We start from the raw sequence: 23169 nt of genomic DNA on the forward strand, positions 1-23169 counted from the left end.
AGAACTCTACCACTAAGCCACATTCCCAGCCCAGATAAGAGTCATATGAAACTTCCCTGCCATGGCTGGCTTCGAACAGTGATCCTCAGATCTCAGCCTCCTGAGTAGCTAGGATTATAGGTACAAACATCTGGGACCTGGATGCTCTGGATATATTTTTTTTGGATTTTTAAAAACTGTATTTTATTGCCTTTTCTTTTTCTTTTCCTTTTTTTGTGCTGGGGATTGAACCTATAATGTTGTACTTGGTAGACAAGTCCTTGCCACTGAGCTACATCCCAGCCCTGGTTTAGGTATTTTTTAAAAGTTTCCCGATTATACCTGGTTATGATTCCTAGGTGGGACATAGGTGGGACAACAGGTACAGGCATCATGCCCAGCTTTTTATTGATTGAGATGAAGTCTCACAAACATTTTGCCTGAGATGGTACTCCTTTTTCTCTCAGTCTCCTGAGTACGTAGGGTTATAGGTGTGAGCTACCATGCCTGGCTTATTTTGTTCTTAACAGAGCTGAAAGTAGGTGCAGATGTGTGTGATGTGAGTTGTTTAAGGTCACCCAACTAGGGAGTAACTGAGATAGAATTGGTGCTGTCATGGATACCATAGCAAGTGGTGGTTCACCATGCCTCCACTGTCCTGGATGTGAGATCAAGAGATGGCATCAGGAGAACAGGACCAAGTACTACAGCCAGAACTTATGACCTGGGCTTCATTTCCCCAAACCTCATATTCTAAGTATTCATGCCAAGACCAAATACTTGTCTTTCTCCTTAAAATGCAATCCCTTCTACCCCAAGTACTACACTCAGCCTCCCCATCCCAAAGCCTTGCTGTGGCCATGCCTATCCTTTCAGAATCATCCTTTGACACAGCTTTTAGATCCAATCCAATGCTATACATTGGCTAGGAGGAAGATGAGACATGAGTAGTCTCTAATCTTACAGATTCGACACTCACCCAGGAGTTTTGTGTGTATCTTCTCCAATCCTAAAAGCAGTCTTGAGAGGTAAGTAGCATTAGCCCCATTACACAGATGATGAAACAGAGGCTCAGAGGATAACTGACTTGTCCAAAATCACATGGGTAATAAGTGAAAAATCTGGACTTGAATAAAGGTACTAACTCAACAATATTACCATGTACTTAGAAGAGCCAAAGAATAGACAAGACCATTTCTGGTGGGGTTGAGGTTTGAGGGAAATCTATTACTCCTTCAAGATTCATTACAAATGTCCCCTCTACAGGAAGCTCTAATCAGCTCCCAGCTGAAGGGAATGCCTCTCCTCTGGCAACCTTCTTAGACTCGTTATGTCCTTTTTTTTTCAGTCCTGAGGCTTGAATTCTAGTTCTGGGCATTGTCCTTGAGCTCCTTTTGCTCTAGGCTAGCCCTCTACCGCAGTGATTCTCCTTGCTTTTTCTGTAATTTAATTGGAGATAAGAGTCTCAGACTTTTCTGCCCAGGCTGGCTTTGGACCACGGTCCTCCAGGATCCTAAGAGCTCAGCCTCCTGAGTAGCTAGGATTATAGGCATGAGCCATGGGTGCCTGGCTCATCCCAAATTATTCTATCTGTGGCCTATGTCTACCTTCTAGACTTGAGCTCCCTGACAGTAAGATCAAATACAATTCATCCCAATATCCTACAAAAGACCAGCATAAAGCCTAACCTAAGTATTAAAGACAAAAAAATGAATGAGTAAATGAGGCATTATCTGAGCTAGTTACAGGGCAATGTACAATTTGAATAAATAAGTACAGAGAGGAAAGGTATAAAGGAGAAGAGAAATGGATTAGCAAAAGTAAGGAAATAGAAACAAGGAAAAGGGCCTGTACTTATGAAATCATGACAGCCTTTATTTCACATGTTTTCATTGTTGTTAAGGGAAGATTCTTTTCCTTACAGGAATGGGATCATACAGTCAACCCTATTCTTGTATATATACTTTTTCCTTTAGCAGTACTGGGCTCTGAATTCAGGGCCTCATGCTTGCTAGGTGGGTACTTGAGCCATACCTCTAGACCCCTTTTCCATTGGCTATTTTCAAGGTAGGATTTTTGCCTTATGCCCAGGCCAGCTTGCACTATGATCCTCCCCCTTACACTATTTTGTGTTGCTGGGATGACAGGCATGCACGCCACTGGGCCCAGCCATTGGCTGACATGGAGTCTCATGAACTATAAAAAAAATTCTATGTATTTTTTCTTTATTGTCAAAGTGTGGTTCAGAGAGGTTACAGATTCATATGAAAAGCAGTGAGTACATCTCTTGTTCTACTTGTTACCTCCTCCTCGCATGAACTTTTATGTCTAGGTTGGCTTGGAACTCCTGATCTCTGCCTCCAAAGTAGCTAGGGTTACAGGGTTGAGCCACAATGCCAGCTTACAACTTACTTTTTAAATATAACAGTAAGTCTTAGAGATCTTATCATAATAGTATACAGACATATACTTTTTACTTTTGATCTGCTACCAAATAATCCACAGTATGAGGTATATCATAAATGTACATATCTCTCCTGATGGGCATTTGTTTTAAATTTTTCTTTTCTTTTTTGGGGGAGCAGGGGCACTGGGGATCAAACCCAGGACATTGCACTTGCTAGACAAGCACTTTGCACTGAGCTACATCCCAGGCCTTGTTTAAAATTTTTATTTTCACAAGCATGCTGCACTGAGCTGCTATACATATGTCTAGAAGCATTGTTGAAGTATGTATTCCTAAAAATTGAACTGCAGGGCCAAAGGAATGCACATTCGATTTAAAGTGCACATAAGAGTTATGTCTAGCTGGGAATATGGCCTAGTGGCAAGAGTGCTTGCCTCCTATACATAAAGCCCTGGGTTCGATTCCCCAGCACCACATATATACAAAATGGCCAGAAGTGGCGCTATGGCTCAAGTGACAGAGTGCTAGCCTTGAGCAAAAAGAAGCCAGGGACAGTACTCAGGCCCTGAGTTTAAGGCTCAGGACTGGCAAAAAAAAAAGAGTTATGTCTATTGCTTTAACTGCGTGTAAACTGGCTAAAAAGATTATTCCTACTCATAGAATCCTGTCTTTATTTTAAGAAACATCTCAAGCAACTTTTGAGTTACATTTTCAGTTATGTGATGAAAAGATGTAAAACAGGGCTATATATTTGCAATTTATTAGTGATTATAATTTTGAATGGAGTGTGTTTTTGTAGAACATAATGGCCTAGACATCTTTCTTTCTTTTTGTGGTACTGGGGCTTACCTGCTCATGGCTGGTGCCCTGACTTGAGCCATGTCTCCAGCTTTTTATTTACAACTGGATTAGGGTGATTTAGAAAAAGGCCTCTGGCTGGTCAAGTTGGGCTTGCTGTAGTAGTAAAGCTTTAGAGAAATCTAGTTTCAAGGTATGGTTCTCAACTTAGAACAATATGCACATTTAACATTATTTTTGTGTGTATGCCAGTCCTAGTACTTGAGCTCAGGGCCTGGGCGCTGTTCGAGCTTTTTTTGCTCTAGGCTATCACTGTCACCTGGGCCATGGCTCTACTTCTAGCTTTTTGGTGGTTAAAGATAGGAGTTTCAAGGGCTTTCATGCAAAAACTCAAGAGCCTATCAGGAAAATAAAAAGAGCTGAGGATTAGTTCAAGCAGTAGAACAAAGCCTTGGGTTGAAAACCTCAGTATTATCAAAAAATATAAAAGATTCTCACTGTAACTGACAAAATTAAAAAAAATTGTACCAAGCCGGGTGCCAATGGCTCAAGCCTGTAATCCTAGTTACTCAGTAGGCTGAGATGTGAAGATCACAGTTTAACACCAGCACATGGAGACCAACCTGAGAGACTCTTATCTCCAGTTAACCACCAAAAAGCTCAAAGTGGAACTGTGACTCATGTGGTAGAGCACTAGCCTTGAGCATAAAAAGCTCAGGGACAGCACCCAGGCCTTGAGTTCAAGCCCCAGGACCAGCAAACCCACACATACAAAAAAAATTTTTCTTTTTTTTTTTTAAACCAATTTGTACTCTAGAGGTTATTTCTTCAAAGCTTTCCAATCTTTTTAATTTTAGTACCTAAAATGAGACTTTATTATTCTTTTAGTTATACTTCCTTAAGTAGTAGTAAGCTTGCACACGCTTTTTCATTTAATTGTCTTGTTTTTTCTTTAAGTTACTATGTTATTTCTCCATTTAAATGGATTGTTTATCTTTTCCTTATTGATTCCCAGGAGACAAGACAGATTTAAGACAGGGATAGCAACATTCAGCTTGATTTTTGTATAGCAAAGGTACTTACCCCCTGGTCTGTTATTTATGTGTTAACTATGTGCCAGGTTATTGATACTACAAAGTTGGTATCTTTCTCCCCACAGAATTCTGTTCTCATTTTTAGTGTAAACAAAATCCTTATTGTATTTTATGGCTTTGGGGTGGTTTTCTTCTTGTCTTAAGATGAGAGTCTCACTATGTTGCTCAGATTAAACTGAAATTTCTGGTCTAAAAAAGCCCTCATGCTCTAGCTGCTTGAGTAGCTGAGACTACAGGCATGTAGCACTGTAGCTGGCTTGTGTTCTAGGTTTTAAAGTCATGCTTGGAAAGCCTTTTCCATACTAATATAAAAATATTCCAGTTGGGTGCTGGTGGCTCATGCCTGTATTTCTAGCTACTCAGTAGGTTGTGATGATGTAAAGGATCATGGTTCGAAGCCTTCTCGGGTAAAAAAAAAAAAGTCTGTGAGACTCCATCTCCAAAATATCCAGCTAAAAGCTAAGCTGGAGATGTGGCTCAAGTGGTACAGTGCTGGCCAAACAAGCCCAGCAAGCACAAGGTACTGATTTCAATCCCCATTACTGGCTAACATATATTCTAGATTCTCTTTCAGTACTTTTATAGTTGCAAATTTTGATTTGTTTCTGCAGAAGTTAGGGACTTTCTCAAATATGTAGCCAATAGTTGCACCCCAGTTGTTGGTGCCCCACTGATTTAAAATGTCTTCTTTATCATAAACTAATTTTCCATTTCAACACTATGAATTTATTTCTAAACTCCCCTAGCTCTATGAAGACATGACATTTGTAAATATTGTGGCTATTTGGTAAGTTTGTATTTCTGAAAGGCCAATCTCATTATTTTTCTTTTTCAAATATGTTTTAGTAATTAATAGGCATTTACTATTCCAAATGAACTTTAATAGGCAACTGCTCAGTTCCCAAGTAAAACACTGTTAAACATTTTGTGAGGGCCGAGAATGTGGCTTAGCAGTAGAATGCTTGCCTAGCATGCGTGAAACCCTGGGTTCGATTCCTCAGTCCCACATAAATAGAAAAAGTCAGAAGTGGCACTTTGGTTCAAGTAGTAGAGTGCTAGCCTTGTAAAAGAAGCTCAGGGACAGTGCCCAAGCTCTGAGTTCAAGCTCAAGGACTGACAAAAATAGAATCTATTCTCTTACCAATTTTGGGCTATGGTAGAGTGCTTGCCTAGCATGCATGAAGCCCTGGGTTTGATTCCTCAGTACCACATACACAGAAAAAGCCAGAAATGGTGCTGTGGCTCAAGTGGTAGAGTGCCAGTCTTAAGCAAAAGAAGCCAGGGCGGGGGGGGGGGGGGGAGGGGAGTGGGGAAGGAGGAGGAGGAGGAGGAGGAGGAGGAGGAGGAGGAGGAGGAGGAGGAGGCGGCGGCAGCGGCGGCAGCAACGGCAGCAGCAGCAGCTCACAGACTTTCTTGCCTAGGCTGGCTTTGAACCTCAGTCCTCAGATCTCATCCTCCAGAGTAGGTAGGATTATATACATGAGCCACTAGAGCGTTGTTCTTTTGTTCATTCTCTTTGTATATTCATCCTTCCTTTCCTCACTCCATCCCTCCCTCTCTTGCTCTCCTCCCTCCTTTTCCTTCCCACTGACCCTCTTATCTTTGTCTTAAGGGTGGCTGGGATCACAGGCCGGGCTACTACCACTTCCAGTCTAGAATTTTTTTCCTATTGTAAATGGGATATTATTATTATGCTATATTAATCTATTATAAGCTATATAACATTAGTCTATTTTTATATTGATGTATAATTGGTTACTATTGGTATTCAGAGAAGCTAATGGCTTGGATATATATTTACCTTGTACCTACCCACTGGATTTTCTTTTTAGTTGCAATAATGTTTATTTAAGTAGAGAATCATATCATCTTCAAATAATGCTAATTCTGGCTCTGTTAAATATTTATGCCACTATTTGAAGTCCCACTGGTTGAAAACTTCAGAAAATTGCTGGTTATATAACAGTGATAGCTTACTTCATTCTTGAAATGTAATGAAAATGTATCAAGTACTTCACTGTTACCCTTGATTATTATTATTAGGTTCTGATTAAAAATATCTCTTTACCATGTTAAGGTAGTTTTAGTGATTCCTAGCTTACTGTATTAGTTATCTGTTGCTGTGCAATAAATTACTCCATTATAACAAGAGAACAGGTTCCCAACTTATTGGATCATTTTTCAGTGTTTATCGAGATGATGACAAGATCTTTTCTCTGTAATCTCTTAATGTAATAAATGATAATAAGAGGTCATTCTAACCAAGAGATGACTCACTTTCAGTGTACTTTTTCCTTATAAACTTAACTAAAAATAAATAAATTACAAAAACAGGCTCTATGTGTATGTATGCATGCCTGTGTGCTACTCCTGGGGCTTGGGGCTTGAACTCAGGATACATCAGCTATTCTTGAGCTGAACGTTTTTTGGCTCAAGACTATCATAATTTCACTTCTGGCTTTTTTGGTGCTTAATTGGATATAAGAATCTCATGGACTTCCCTACCTGGGCTGGCTTTGAACTCCAATTCTCAGATTTCAGCCTCCTGAGTAGCTAGGATTATAGATGTGAGTCGCTGGTGCTGGGCTGTTATATTCTTTTAATACTTTGAGGGGTTCCATTTGATAATGTTATTTAATATAATTGATACAGACTTAAGTGTGGCTTAAGTAATAGAGTACTTGACTTCAATTCCCAATATTGAAAAAAAAACTTTTTGTACTGAGTATGGTGGCATGTATACTCCACATACTCAGGAGGCTAAGGCAGGGATATTATCTGGGCAAGTTAGCAAAACCTTGTCTTAATAGAAAATTAAGAAGGAGAGAGGAAGTAGCTAAGCCTAGCATGCATGAGGTCCTCAGTTCAGTTTCTAGTACAAAAAATGAATATTGTTGCTTTATTAATATGTGAGATGTAGCTATAGATTTTTGTGAGGTGTGTGTGTGTGCACGTGCGTGCGTATTATGGGGCTTGAACACAGGGTCAGGGTGCCCCATCTCTAGGTAATTTCCTTTTTCTTTTTGCTGGTCCTGGGGCTTGAATGGTGAACTTTTGCTCAAGTTGCCTGGCTTTATTTCTGTTTTCTTGTTTTTTTGGTTATTTTTGCCAGTCCTGGGGCTTGAACTCAGGGCCTGAGCACTGTCCTTGGCTTCTTTTTTCGCACTGTCCTTGGCTTTTCTCAAGGCTAGCACTCTACCATTTGAGCCAGGGCACCACTTCTGGCTTTTTCTGTTTATGTGGTGCTGAGGAATCGAACCCAGGGCTTCATGTATACGAGGCGAGCACTTCACCACTAGGTCATATTCCCAGCCCTTAGCTCTCTCTCTCTCTTTTTTTAATCTCTTCAGAATCGATTGTTTACTTAACATTTTCTCACCTTTTCTCAGACATATCTACCAGCTTATGGTCTGCCTAGTTTGCTCATCTTTTCAAAAGCTTTTGTGTTCAATTTCACTAGTTTCTAGGTTTATCTATAGTAATTGTTTATTCTGGTTTTTTTTCTTTCTTTCTTTTCTTTTCACCAGTCCTGGGGCTTGAACTCAGAGCCTAGTCACTGTCCCGGAGCTTCTTTTGCTCCAGGCTAGCACTCTACCACTTGCACCACGGCACTGTTTATGTGGTACTGAGGAATCAAACTCAGGGCTTCATGCATGCTAGGCAAGCACTCTACCACTAAGCCACATGCCCAGCTTCTAGTTTCTTAAGTGGAATAATCATACCATTTAATGTAACTAGCCTTGTCTGATAAAAGCCCTGACGACTGTACATTTTCCTCTAGAACCCTTATAGCAATACTCTCACCGAGGACAGCCTTTCTACATAGTCCATGAATTTCATTGTTACTTCTTTTTTAACATGAGTATTTTTAAACTTGAAAATGGGGGTAGCCCTTTTGATATTGCTGTTAATATCTCCTATTGTGGAAACTAATTGGAAAACATAAAACAACTTGTTTTCCAATTAACTTGGAAATAATGTTCTCAGAAGGTATGGGCAGATTCTTCCCTCAGCCTAAACACCCTTTCCCATCTATAAATAATGGGCAAACTCCTATTCATCCCTCAGAACAGCCCAAATGTCACACAGTCTAGGACCAACCACTCCATATTGGGGGGGGGGGGTAGGTCTCTAGCAGAGGATTTCTTCAAGGAAAGATAAACTACAAGTCGATTTTGAGTGTCTTCTTTGATCTCCTGACCTAATCTCACAGGCATTCCACTCAGACATTCAGACAGCCACTCCACAGTCACAGCAGGGGCTAAGGGACATGGGGGAGGGATCTGGCAAACGTATTTGCATATTTGTCTGATAGGGGGAGGGACTGGGGGAAGGATGGGTCTAGCTCTTACCTGCTCTCTGCCAGCCTGCCTGAGGGGGTAAGCTTCATGGAGTCAAGGACCTGAGTAGGACAGCAATACTGGTGTAGAGTATGAGACGCTGTGGACCTGAGAGACAGCAAGAGACAGAGAAAGAGACAGAGAGAGACAGGGAGGGAGGGGAAAGATAGGGTAGGCAATGGGGACCAGGAGGTAAGAGTGAGTAGGGAAGGGGAAGAGGGAAGGCTGAGAGGAATAGAAGACAGGGGATGGAAGAGGAGAGGTAGGAGACAGGGAGAGCAAAGAGGATAGGAAAGGAAGGAGGGAGAGAAAGGGAGAAAAGGAGGAAGGAAAGAAAGAAGGAGGAAAGGGAGGGAAAAAGGGGGGAGAAGGAAGGAAGGAAGGAAGGAAGGAAGGAAGGAAGGAAGGAAGGAAGGAAGGAAGGAAGGAAGAAAAAAGAAAAAAAAACCACAAAGTCAAGAAAGAGAGGACAGCACTCAAACCACAAACAGAACACAATGACAACAGGGGGCAGTAGAGACAAGAGCCAGGCTGGGCCTCCTGTGTTCCAGGTGACTCCATGGGGCCCTGGGCTAGAGAGACGCTGGGACACCACAGCAGGGAAGCGGGGAGGGAGCCCTCCTCACACCAGACGCCACAGGGGTAGGGAGGAGGGGAGGAGGGAAGGGGATGAAAGAGAAGGGAAAGATATATGGGAGGGGGCACTCTGCTTCTGAAAGACCCCTCACAGGAAGGGAGAGGAGCATGGAAGGAAGAGGCTCTGGCCCCGAAGAAGAGGGGGAGAAACCTGGTGGGTGGAAGGCAGAGGAGCAGAGGGAGAGAGATCGAGAGAAAGGGAAAGAGACAGAGGGAGAGACAGAGGAAGAGGAAGACAGAGCTAGGGTAAGACAAAAGACACAGAGAGAAGACAGGGAGTGGCAGAGAGTGCCAGAGCAAAGGAGGGGCAAGGGTGGAGGAGGCTGACAAGGTCTCAGTGGTCTAGGTGACAGGAGAGGACTAAGGACTGAGTGGGTGGGTGGTACCCAGGCAAGGCAGAGGATAGGGTAGTTCCAGGCAGGAGTCTTTTGCTTCCATGGCCAGTGTTGGCCCCCCAACCCCACCCCAAGAATGGGTCCCACACTCCACCCCCCCTTCTGCTGTGCTCCCGCCCACCCCTAGTGCAGGGTCCAAAGGCCCCCCTCATCTCCTTTCCCACCTCCTGCTTTCTCCCCCGATTAAAGTCCAGAGAATGGCAAGGGGGAGGAGGAGGGACAACAAGGAATAAGCTAAGGGGCTGGCCCTGCCCTACCCAGCCCAGTGCAGCTGCCAGGGACTGGCTCTCGGGTCATACCAGTCGGCCACATCCAGAACAAGGTGGTGGTAAAGAGTGCACCTTCACGTGAGCCAGGTCATCTTCCACAAGCCCCTGAAGAGGCTGTGGTCACAGCCTAACCATTCAAGAGCCCAAGTAAAAGTCAGGAAGTGGTCTGCAGGCTACTCTTTCATTTGCTGCAAATTTGAAGATGCCCAAATCTTAGACTCTTATAGAGAATCTTTGAATCTGAGAATTCTTGTCTGAGGCACTGGCATATCATCGTTGTTGTCATCGTCTCGTCATTGTCGTCATCATCATCATCATCATCATCATCATCATCATCGTGACTGTTTCAAGTAGCAACTCTGTGCCAGTCACCAGCCCAAGTTCCTGACTTGAAATTTTATTGAATTGGAGCCCCAAAGACCCTTAGGCTGATGGAATGTTGGTATCCAGGGAATCTCAGCAGCTGGAGCCCCGCAGTGCCTGATGTGCCTGCCAAACTAGCACGCCAGGGTAGTTGCCAAGCTCAGCCCTCACAGGTCACAGACTGTGCTGCTCAGGGCTCCAATGTCCTTACAGACCTGGGATCCCACATGCCCACAGGCGCCTCCATGGAGCTAGCTCCCTCTCCTACTAAGCCAAAGGCCTCCAAGAGTGTAAGAAGGGAAACAGGAACCAGGAAGCCAGGAGGGTGCTGAATCAGCAAGCCTGGGCACTAGGGCCAGGCCTGGGCAGGAAGGGAGGGGATCAGGCGGCCAGGGCTCAGGTTCCTACCTGCTGCTCCTCCCGGGGAGTTCCATGGGTCTGGACCTGTCCCAGTGGCAGCACCCCCCAGGCCCGCTGGTGTCTCCACTGCTGGTGTCACCAACCCCTCCTCCCCAGCCCTTCCCTAGAAGGAGGAACCAAGGAGGCGGGGCCAGGCCTGCTGGGCTGCAGGCCAGACTGCAATGGCAAACTTTGTTCCTTCCCCATTCCCCCAGGAGGACCTGGAACTTCTCTCAAGAGGAAGGGAAGCTCATAGTCATTCCTCAGTGCTAAATCTATGTGCACCTCTACAGGGATATTCCCTAGCAACTTGCCCCACAAGGGTGTGTCACTATGCCTATTCTCCTGGAGGGGAAATGGAGAGGCTTAGTATTAGTGGCAGAACCCCAAGAGGAAGACCTCATTTGGCTATTCCCAAAGGAAATCTACCCTCTCTGCTATACCACTACTTTAGAAACCCTTTCAATAGAAGCTGTTCACAAACATCTTGGCAGGACCATTAAGAGAGTGCCTTTAGAAGGTGTCCTGGGATACTCCATATCAAATGAAATTCAAATCATCCACTTGGGGATGATTAAGATGAAGCTTTGACCAATATTCCTTATCACTGCAATAAGCTCTCACCCCTTTTGCTGTGCTGTTTTTTTCTAAAACAATTAACAGAAATTATCCCTAGAAAGGTCAAATCAAAAGACAGGTCATTGATAATCAAGCAAGGCCTGTTTCTGCAGATGGGGGCAATTGGGGCTTGGAAAGGACCAGAGTGTCACTAGCATCCATACAGCCTGTCAGATCCAGGTGCCCTGGCTCCCTGCCTACCTACCCCAGTACTCTCTGGCCTCCCTATGGGTGGCTCTGGAGAAAGGAGACTATTGTTAAGGTCTGATGGGTGTAGGTCTCCTGAAGAGGGCCACTGATCTAGTTTAGGGAGTCCTATCTTTGTATTGCTCCAGAATCTAGGCCCCTGGCTGTTTCGAGCAGAAGGCAGCCCTGGGAGGGGCCAGGGGGGCAGTGATCTGGAAGGAATAGGAGCTGACAGGCAACAAGTTAGCCTTCCTGCCTCCCTGCTGGGGGAAGCTGGTTCCTCTGAAGTAAGCCAAAGCTTTGGAGCAAGAGAGGCCCTCCAGACCACCACAAGGTTGGCATCTGTGGGCCCTCTGTGGCCTCTTCTCCCCTTGCTCACTTCCTTAATGCCCAGCCCTCAGGGCTCTGGCCTTAGCTTCTGCTTTGTTTAGTCCTTAAACCAACTCTTAGGTCCCCCTAACCAAGCTCTGCTGCTATTACAGCAGCTTTACCTTAAGCCCATTTGTAGGTTTCGTAAGAGTGGCACCTCTGGCCCAGATCTTCCTCTTGGCTTGGCTGGAGTTGAGAGACAAAAATTCAAGTCCTGGCTATAATAGTGAGGTTGTGTGACATCAGGCAACAACTCCACCACTAGTTCTCTCTGGTAATGCCAAGAACCTCCATTTTGGTGCCTGGCAGAGCTGGGTACAACTTTGTAGGTGTACAGCCCCTCTGGAACTGTTTTGTTCATCTGTGAATGGGGAGTGGCAATCACCATTTCACAGGGTCTTGTTAGGATTCAGTAAAACCAAGTGTGCACATGATGAGTCTCAGTAGTGATCTTAGCTACTCAGGAAGTGAGAGCTAAGGATTAAGATTCGGACCCAGTTTAGGCAGAAATTCTTTTTTTTTGTCAGTTGTGGGGCTTAAACTCAGGGCCTGGGTGCTGTCCCTGAGCTTTTTCACTCAAGGCTCTACCACCTTAAGCCACAGCTCCACTTCTGTTTTTTGTTGTTGTCGTTGTCTAATTGGAGATAAGAGTCTTCATGAATTTTCCTGCCGACCTAGCTTCAAAGGTGATCCTCATCTCTCAGTCTCCTGAGTAGCTAGGATTACAGGCATGAGCCACTAGCACCCAGCTAAGGCAGAAAAAAGCCAGAGTGGAGGCAAATTGTTAGTACAGGCCAAAAAGAAAAAAAAGAGTTTCCCTTTAAGTTCAAGAATCTCACCCTTCTCCCAACAAAGTTTGGGGAGGCCTGTGGAATGTTTGGTTTTGTTTCAGGGACAGGAGAATAATTCTAGGAAAATAAACTTCAATCTGGGGCCACTCTTGGAATTTGGACAGCTCTAAGCATATTAGATAGAGTCATGTGGGTGACCTACCAGGTAGGTGATCAAGAGAGGAAAGAATTAAGGATGAGGAGCTTGATCCAGTCACAGGGGACTGGTGGGACTTCGTTTACTTCATTTAACAGATACTGTGGGCTAGGCCCTATGCCAGTTGCAATATAGTAGTGACTAAGGATAGACAATGCCCTAGGGAGGCATTAGGGAGAATCTATCCTAGTGAGAGGACACACACATCCCCTTCAAGTGAAGGCAGTAAGGGGTTGTATTCTAGAAAGAGGAAAGGACCTGAGCAAAGAGGCCAATGCAACTGGGTGAAAAATGCAAAGACAACAGATGTGAGACTGGAGCTGCAGGCAGAATCTATCTTCCAGAGCCTTAGAGATCACAATAAAAGTCTGTTTCCTTATTACTAAGAGCATTTTGGAAGCTTGTGCTTCAGACAGGTATTGGAGAAAGTTTCTCTGAAACTCCTGGAGTTATAAGAACAATATTGCTTGCTAGAGGGGAACTGTGAACTTATCAGATCCTCAGATTGCAATTCCAAGTGGTAAGGAAGCTTCTCTTTTCTTTCTTTTGGCAGTCATGGGGCTTGAACTCGGCCTGGGCACTTTCCCTAGACTCTTCAGCTCAAGGCTAGGCCTCTACCACTTTGAGCTATAGCTCCACTTTTGGTTTTCTGGTGGTTAATTGGAGGTAAGAGTCTCACAGACTTTCCTACTGGGCTGGCTTTGAACCATCATCCTCAGATCTCAGTCTCCTGAGTAGCAAGGATTACAGGCGTGAGCTACCGGCGCCTGGCTAGGGAAACTTCTTATATGATCTCATACACTAAGTGCATAGTAAGTGAGATAGTGGCAGACATTTTAGAATCTTCTGTATCCCAGCCCCTATTTTCTGTCTCTAGACAATCTCAGCCTTCCCCTCATTTTGTTTTGAGACAAACTTTTGCTGTATAGCTCAGACTGGCCTTGAACTTATGATTTTCCTATCTCAGCTTTCCAATGCTGGGATTTCAAGTATGTACCACCATGCTTGTATGTGCCCCATCTTCAATCTGTGCCTCACCTAGACAGAAATGTTTGTAATCTTGGCTCCACACTGATTCTTTGTGCCTCATCTTCACCCATGTTGTCCTTCTGGGTCCCTACCACCACCTCACCACCTGGACAGCTCCCCATGGTTGTTTAAAAGCCAATCAGAGGTTGTCCTCTCTGGGAACCTGCCCTGACTCTACCCAAGAAAGGCTGCAGAGTGGGTTACCTCCTTGTCCTTACACACTGCTTCTCTCTCAGCTAGTTTCTCTTATTACTGTCTGTTCACATGCTCATTGCCTCTTCTTGCCTGGAAGCTGTGTGAGACCTGGGGTTCTTGTGTTGCTCATCCTAATGTTCCCAGCACCCAGCACTGGGCTTTTCTAGTCACACATATTGGTGGAAAAGAGCTGATGTGTAGAGGTAGGAGCTGAAAGATGTGCCAGTGGACACTAGAGGGCACTGCAGCCAATGGAATCCTGCAGTAGATGCTGGCTTTAGATCATACAGGTGTCTCCAGGAACACAGGAAACATAAAAGCACTGCTACTGTGTCCCACAGCATCCCTGTTCTGGGTCTAGCTGACCAACGCTCCAGTTCCAGCCTCCTAATATACCTTCTAAGCATTCCAGACCTGGTATCATCACAGCCACATCCCACTGTGTGAAACGTTCCTCCAAAATACAGGTGTCAAACACCCCTTCCATAGCGGTAGCCCTCAATACTATTCACGTCATTTCACTCCAGCCTGATTCACTATCCTCTGGATAACTTATACTCACCCTCTAGGTTTCAGCTTGGATGTCAGCTTGGAGAAGCCTCTCTGGCCCTCAGGGCTGGCTTGGGCAGACCTCCATGGTGCTCCCATGGCAGCCTATACTTCCCTTATAATTGTGAGTAATTGTCTGTTTCCTGGCCAGACAGTGGGATCAGAGCAGGATCCATCACTCTATTATTCACCTTCTATTAACCATATCATATCAACAACTACTGGCAAGGTACTCAAAAACTGTCCTTGAATGAAAGAATAAATAAATGGATAACTTTAGGCAAGTCTCTTTACTTCTTTAGGTGTTTATTTCCTGATCTGTAAATCAATCTGTCTTGGCAGGATGGTCACAAGAATTAAAGATACAGTGTTTCAAGTGTTCTCTAATGCCACTTGAAATCTAGTACACATTTTCTGAACCAAAGCAATGATTAATAGTTTGAACAATAAAAACAAAGTGGGAGGAGGGGTTGGAGGATACTTGCCTTGAGCTTGAAATTCTCTCTCTCCCCTAGGCTTACATTTATATACAGAAGATGGCCTTAGTAGTAATAATAAAATGGATATTTTTGAGCCAGGCACCAGTGGCTCCTGCCTGTAATCCCAACTACTCAGGAGGCTGAGATCTGAGGATCTCAGTTCAAAGCCAGCTTGGGAAGAAAAGTATGTAAGATTCTTTATCTCTAAATAACCAACAAAAAGGCAGAAATGGAGCTGTGGCTCAAGTGGAAGAGTGCCAGCCCTGAGTAGAAAAGCTAAGGGAGAGTGCCATGGCCCTAAGTTCAAGTCCCAGTACCAACACAAAAATAAGTAAATGGCAATTTTGTGAAAAAACAAAAACAGCACCTATTCTGTGCCATGGCAGAAACCAGAGGACCCTAGTTGGTGAGGAAGATACTCTGGCTGAGCTAGAAGATGTGAGGGTAGGGCCAAGGCCAAAGCTTTGAGCATCTCCTTTGCGTCTGAGCATCAGTCATTACTGGTATAGCTGGTTCCTAACTCTTTACTCATAGGTGAAAACTTGTCTAAGAGGTCATTAATTCTCTCTGTAATTAATGTAAAAACTGCAGGGTTTGTGTTAATGGAAAAGTAAGCTCAAGCATCAAGCTGATAATATTGATAATGTGTGCTTTTAATTATATACTATAAATAACTATAAAGTCAATCACTACACTAATAAAATAGAAAAAAATCCTGAAGCATCTAAGAACTTGGTAGCAGCTATACTCTCAATGTATTATGCCAGTTGTCTGAGGCTATGAAAACCACCACAGACTGGTCACAATGATAATATCCACTGAATGTTTAAAATAGCATAAGATCTTGAGCACAAAATCTCAGGAACAGCACCCAGGTCCTGAGTTCAAGCACCAAAAACTGGCATAAGGTTAGAGGTCAAGGCAGCTCATTTGTAGAGCAGATGCTTAGTATGTGCGAGGCTGTGAGTTCAACTACCAGCACTATACACAAAATAATCTAAAAGGGGGACAGTTTTAGATAAAAAAAAAACAATGTTTCATTTTATTCATTGTGTTTTGGATTTTTTTTTCCTTTGGAGATGCTAATGTTTGAAGTTGGAGCCTCGTGCATGCTAGGCAGGTGGTTTACTGCTAAGCTCTGCCTTTAAGTCAGACCAGTATATTTTGATATAAGGGCATGGAACTTGAAAACATCATTAGCAGAGGTCACCTTGCAATGAACTAGGAAACAAAGAGTTTGTTATTAGGCAATCTTAGCCATCACGGGGCTCTGAGTGTCCCATCCGCTGGCTCTGGCCTTGCTTTGTTATGCATAAAAGCTATGCTCGCTGTAGAACAAACACTGAATGGTGAGTGTTTTACTTCAATCCTTACCCACTTCTGTTTTGTGGGGTTTTTTTTTGTTAATGAGAACTTTTTTTTTTTGCTAGTCCTGGGGCTTGGACTCAGGGCCTGAGCACTATCCCTGGCTTCTTTTTGCTCAAGGCTAGCACTCTGCCACTTGAGCCACAGTGCCACTTTTGGCCATTTTCTGTTTATGTGGTGCTGGGGAATTGAACCCAGGGCCTCATGCATATGAGGCAAGCACTCTTGCCACTAGGCCATATCCCCAGCGCCCTTACCCACTTGTAAGAGAAACTATTCCTGCCTACAGCTCCTTATGGTCTTGTGTTATCACAGGCAAGACAGAAATCACTGCAGTCAGATGGAGGTGACCTCTGAAGCTGGAAGGTCACGCAACTTCCAGGTTGGTGGGTATCTTAGACTGTGTGATAGAAAAAGAAGTCTATCCAGAGAGAGGAATCCATGTTAAAGAGATGTCAAGGACCAGGCAATCTGGGAGAGATGCGAGAGAGAAAGAGAGGAGCCACAGGCCCAGTAGATAAGGAGAATCAAAAGCAATCCAGGTCCTTGACTTTACAGTTCTGCATCCAGTTGGCAAGAGGCCTGGATGTACACTTCATTTACTGTTTCTATATTCTGTGAGATGTGGCTTCACCATCCCCTCCCCCTTTATCCTTGTAGCGTGAGTGGGCTTCTGTTCCCTGAAACAAAATGTACCCAGACTAAGACAAGTGAAAATTGGAATATAAGTGCAGGGCTTGCATAAGGGGGGGGGATGCATAAGGAACTCATGTCAAGAAGGGTAAATGCAATGATATGGCATTTGTGTTTGTTCACCTGAGTTCTCTCATTTCCTGACACTTGCTATCATAGCCACATACTACAGGCACACACATGTACACATAAACACCACACACACACACACACACACACACACACACACACACACTGACATTCAGTGACACTCAAAAACAAATGCCACAAATAACAGATACTTGTCTATGCCAACCCCCCCTGATGCCATGGCTATGAGCCAGCATGCAATGTTGCCCCTGAAGTCTTCTCAGCCACACTGACATGGAGCCTCCCTGACATGCAGTGATGCACACCCACACGCATGAACACAGTGGTGCTGCCCGTAAGGCTCAGGGCAGGAGTCGAAGCTTAACTGGGCTGTGCACAGCCTCCCTCCCCAGCTGCCAAGTGACTCATCCCTGGGGCTGCTAATTAAAGCCAGGACAGAGGGGACAGAGGCAAGGGGAGGGAAAGAGAGGGAAGGCAAGTTTATTTTGGTGCCAACCAGGCTCTCAGCCAGCTTAGGGGTCACCCACTTCCTGGGGCTGGGCCAGGTGGGGGCAAGAGAACACAGAGAGGAAAGGGAGAAGAGGAGTCCTTTGCTCCTCACCCCTCTGGAGCTTCCTAGGAAGGTATTTCCTTTGGGAAAATTACCCCCAAACTCCTTCTCCCACCTCTTCCTTCCTCTGTTTCATCAGAATCTAGCTCAATCCCTCTAGACTATCCTTACACACCGGCTGTCCACCTCATTATTGCTCTCCCATCTGGGCCTGCAAAGCTGGCTCATCTGTGTCTGTAGCCAATCCAGACTGGGAGCTCCCATGGGTTAGGACCCCAATAGCCTATTTCTGTTACCCTGCAGATTGTCCAACACAAGTCCCTGCATATACACGCATGAGCACGTGCGCGCACACACACACACACACACACACACTAACTTAAGAATGCTCTGAACACACTTTGGGAATGCAATCGGGTTAACCACAGAATAGTGTGTGGTGTTCAAAATCTACCAAGACTCTACCTTTACATCTACCATGGAGCAAGCTAGCTAAGCTTTCTAAGCCTTCCCCCCGCCCAAATCTGTAAAATATCAGTAATATATTCCCTAAAAGATTATTGTGAGGATGAAATGACAAACTATTGGGAAAGTATGTGCCCAGCATGGTGCCTGCTATAGGAAAGCTTTACTTATCACTTGGTAAGTGCAGCTATTACTGTTGCTCATGATGATAAATCATACCTCCACTTTAGGCTTAGGGTAGCAGCAATTATATCGAGTCAGGTTTGACACAGCCCCACCACATAGAACCCACAGAACCTTAGACAAGTCCCTGGAACTCTCAGGGTATTTATTGTCTCATATGTTAAAGGCAGGTGTACAATATGAAATGCTCAATGTCCTGAAAAAGCCTGGATAAGTGACTTGTGTAGAACCCAGATCTTAGAAATGACTCAGTTCCTAAGGACAGCAACAGGGACTCAGATTTTTGGAGCCAAAGAACCCAGTGAAGGAGGAAGCAATCAAAGTGGATAAGACTATAGGACTGGAAGATAAGAGACCCCAGGGCCAGAAAGAATTCAGTAGGCAGTAAAGGACAAGGTTCCAGGCAAAGGAAAGAGTAGGAACAAGAGATCTAGACAAGGTGGGGAAGCTGGGCTGAGCTAAAAAGGAGGCAGCATGGGCAGGATGAATTAAGACATGTTGCTCCTAGGCCTACTGGTACCTTGGGTATGTGAAGGAGGGCGCCATTGAAGGGCCATGAGGTAACTGTCATCTGAGATTGCCAGGAGGTCAAAACAAGGCAGAATCTTTGAAATTACCTAATCCTAACTCCCGGACAGATGGGGGCACCGAGGCCCGGAGTGGGAGGCCTCCTCTGGGAACAGAGCCAGCAGTGGCTCCTCCTCCCACCTCTCCTCCAGACTGCAGCGGCTCCCGTTGCCATGGGGACGTCCCTGGCTCTGCGGGTGTCAGTGGCTCCCCCAACCCCCTCCTTCCTTTCCTAGCAACAGGCCACCTCCTCCAGCTCTCATCCTTGCGTGCCTAGCAACCCCAGCCTGGTCCCTAGGGCCCCGGACTTCAATGTGGCCCCTCTAGGCCAGCAGAACCTTGGGGCTCCTGACTCGCTTTGTGGTCTGGCCAGGGGATCCACCGGGCCCCTCCTGCCCATCAATTTTCAATGCTTTTCAATTTTCTATGCTTATCCACATTTTTTCCAGCTTGACTCTATAGCACATAACAATGGCTGGGGTTAGGGGTTAGAGGATGAAGGGCACTACAGTCTGTTTAAGCCACTATTTTATGTTGAGCATTTCTTTACTTCACGCTTTCTCATCCACTTAGAGAAGCAGAATTATCATTTTCCTTTGGCTGAACAGAAACTAAGGATCAGAGGAGTTAAATGAGACTATAAATGCAGCTAGGAAGCAGGCTCTACTGATAGTTAGCTTTTGTGACCTTGAGTCATTGCCAGTCCTTTTCTGGACCTTGGCTTAATGTGCCTGTAGGTGTGACAAGTTTTCTCAGCTCTATGGGCAGTCCAGGCACCTTCTTCTGCCCCCATCCCTCCCCCATCACCAGCTGTTCAGCTCTAATTAGACTCCACACTTCCTCTGGCACCCAATATTTAGAAGTCTTCAAGCCTGGGCCCTGCCATGGGTGGTTTACAATCTACTTACCCTGCTCAGTCCTTGCTGTTCATTTCTCACAACAGTTGAAGCCTGGACCCTCTCTTTACCTTCTCAAGCCCTTCTCTGTCTACACACATGCACACACATATGTACATACCTATATACATATATTTACTGGATAAGGAAACTAGGGCTCTAAGAGACAAACAGACTTGCCCAACCAGGGAACTAGAAAGTGACCTAGCCCAAAATAGAGTCCTTAACTTGGATATAAAGTTCTTGCCCCTTTTTATGCTACAGAGCCCAGACGCTCTACAACTTTCCTCAGAAGGTGTTTGTGAACCAGTCCCTGACTAGCACTCTGAACTTGATCTAGATCTGTTTTAGTTGAACTGACTGCTTTATCTTTAAACACACCCTTGGCTGCCCTACACACTGATACAAAAAGTCAGTCCTGCACAGCCTAAATGGAGGAAACTGCAGAATTTACTTATGTATTTAGTTATGTATTTATGTATGTACTTAGTTAGTCAGTTATGGGGCTTGAAATCAAGGCCTGGGCACTGTCCCTGAGCTCTTTTGCTCAAGAACAGTGCTCTACCACTTTGAGCCACAGCGCCACTACTGGTTTTCTGGTGGTTAGCTGGACACAAGAGTCTCATGGACTTTGCTGCGGGAGCTGGCCTTGAACTGGTATCCTCAGATCTCAGCCTCCTGAGTAACTAGGATACAGACATGAGCCACCAGTGCCCAGTGAACTGGTGAATTTATATGTGCATCATGGGAGCATCTTCAGGGGAACCCATTTAGGCCTGATTCCATGTTAAAGTATTTTCTTACCACTTTGCAAGATCTTGCCCCAAACATGCTATGCTTTAGGCCTGTCCCACTGACTGAGTTTGGCCATTACTTCATTATTGTGCAATCTTCAAGGCCCTTACAACTCCTAGACCACATAGCCCCAGGACAGATGTCAGGAAGTGAGTCTGAGTAAAACACACTGGCTTTACACCGTAGAGCCCAGGGTGAGGATCATAGAGATGAGATTCCCCCATTGTTCTTCTTTCCCTGGGCAAGGCACTGATCCTCTCAGAACCTCCTTTTCCTGATCTGTAAATCAGAGATCAAAATCCATGCCTCATAGGGCTGCTGTGAGCATTAAATAAGATCAGATTACAAGTTCTTAGCATGTGAGGAATCAATGATAATTGCTATGATTACTAATATTTGGGTGAGGATGATTATTATCTGCAAGTCTGTCAAGAGTTCCAGCAGTGACCATGCAGGCAGGACTCTAGGCTTGCTGCCGGGAAGACCACAGTTTGAATCCTGGCTTAGCCTATATTAGTTATATGACTCTAGGTAAAACCCACAACTACCCTAAGCCTCAGTTTCCTCAATTATAAACCAATGATGATAAGGCCAGCCCTGGCTTCAGTGACAATGTCATGGGGAGGATCAAACAAAAGAAAGTCTAGCAACTTGTGCAAATTAGAAAGACCCAACATATGTTGGCTTATGACTTATGATTATGATATATATAATTTATTATTATGGTCACTATTCAATTCCCCTGAACTCTAGGTCCAAAGAATTCCTCTACTGGGAAGAGCTATGAACTATAGAGGTAATTTCAATCTGGTCTCTCAACAAGTAGCAGGCACATCACCAGGGATCCCTACAAGAGTCCCAGGCTCAGGGTCAGCTCAGGTCACTTTGCTCCAAACCTACAGGGTGACAGTGAGATCCATGTTCCCTTGTTAGACAAGTACCTTCCTAAGTGCTAGGACAAGCTGTGCCTGTGCCATACTCCTTGGCAGCATGCCAGGACTAATTATGTGTTGTCATAAACCCTTTGCCCGGACATTAAGGCTGACTGTGTCCATCACATTCCCCCTGCTTTAATGCTGACATCAGACTGCAGCCCTCCCCAACTTGGGTTCTGGGCATCAGTGTGTTCACCTTAAGAATCAAGTGTCTATCTGTGTGCTGGAATCCTCTGACTCTAGCCCATATCCACTGTCTGGATGACAAAACCTGTGCTTCTGCATCTAGCTGTACAAGTTGTGGCCCACACAAGAAGTTATAACCAAGAGGACATGAGTGGGGACTATGCTATGGTCACCAAACTGTTTCAGCCTGGGGAGCATGGCCCAGAGGAAAAAGGATCATTTTTCTAATTGGTCCATCCAAAAGGGGCATTGAGAAGGGAACTTTGTTTTTGCTTGTTTTGTTTTTTGCTTGTTTTGTTTTTTGTCAGACCTAGGGCTTGCACTCAGGGCCTAAGCACTGTCCCTGGCTTCTTTTTGCTCAAGGCTAGCACTATGCAACTTGAGCCACAGCGCCACTTCTGGCCTTTTCTATATATGTGGTGCTGAGGAATTGAACCCAGGGCTTCAAGTACATGAGGCAAGCACTCTACCACTCAGCCATATTCCCAGCCCCACATTTTTTTATTAATCACAAAGGTGCCATATATGTCAGTGGCTGCCCTGGCTGCGACTACCCTGTGTCCTTTGTCTCCAGGCACATCTCATCTCAGACAGCAATCCCATAATCCTAAGTCTAGATGCTAAGAATGACTGGGCCACATCATGAGCCCCCACCATTTCCCACATTATCTCTACACTTGACACTTCTGCCTTCATATAGCTTCTCCTGGGTAATGCCTGGAGAAGATCCCTACCCTAGTTTTATTTCTGCTTCCCCAGGTAACAAATGCTCATGCCATCAACACTTATTGAAGCTTGTAAACTTTTTAAATCAAGCACACACACATATTTCTTTATCACCATCATATATATTTCTAATGTCTAAAATGTGTCACATCCAAAGTCTATCCAAATCCCACTACTCAGGGTAAAATGATAACGCTAGACCAGGGAAACCAAACATCCACCATGCCCTCTTCCGCCCGGGAGGAGAGGCTGGAGAAGGTTTCAGGTCCAGTGCTGGCCACTCTGTAAATTGGCTTTCATGTCTGGCCTGTTCCTATGGGGTCCTACAGTGTTCAACACTCTTCTAAGTCAGTTAAGGTCTGAGAGAATGAAGAAGAGTCTTCAACCCTCTCCTCACACCTGCCACACTCACCCTGCCCTCCCATTCCACTCCATATCCACCCCTAGCACCAAGAAGGGGAGAACCCTGGAGTTGACCCATCCCCGTACCCATAGATCCCAAAATAACAAAACTGAGCCCTTACCCATCCCAGGCCCTGCCTCAGCTCCCAATTACTACTAAAGAAACAAGGTACTGACCTGACAGTTCTGGAATTCTCACCATCAGATCTGAAAGGTAAACAGAA

General features: G+C 44.9%; 1 protein-coding gene across 7 annotated transcripts in view; it reads right to left on the reverse strand.

The window, feature by feature from the left end:
- Positions 1-23169, reverse strand: part of Iqsec2 (IQ motif and Sec7 domain ArfGEF 2) — a 103388-nt gene that overhangs the window by 45808 nt on the left and 34411 nt on the right. For 2 of the 7 annotated variants that reach the window (XM_048336685.1, XM_048336688.1), the window contains exons 3-4: positions 23123-23152; positions 8631-8726 (exon numbers count right to left, since the gene is read on the reverse strand). In XM_048336685.1, the coding sequence (XP_048192642.1) occupies positions 8631-8726; positions 23123-23152 (126 nt within the window). Of the gene's footprint in view, positions 1-8630; positions 8727-10689; positions 12386-23122; positions 23153-23169 lie in introns of those variants that run through there. The other 5 variants (XM_048336689.1, XM_048336691.1, XM_048336687.1 and 2 more) reach the window with 3 other exon arrangements.

Source organism: Perognathus longimembris, chromosome 28, assembly GCF_023159225.1.
Source record: "Perognathus longimembris pacificus isolate PPM17 chromosome 28, ASM2315922v1, whole genome shotgun sequence".
NCBI classification, from domain to species: domain Eukaryota; kingdom Metazoa; phylum Chordata; class Mammalia; order Rodentia; family Heteromyidae; genus Perognathus; species Perognathus longimembris.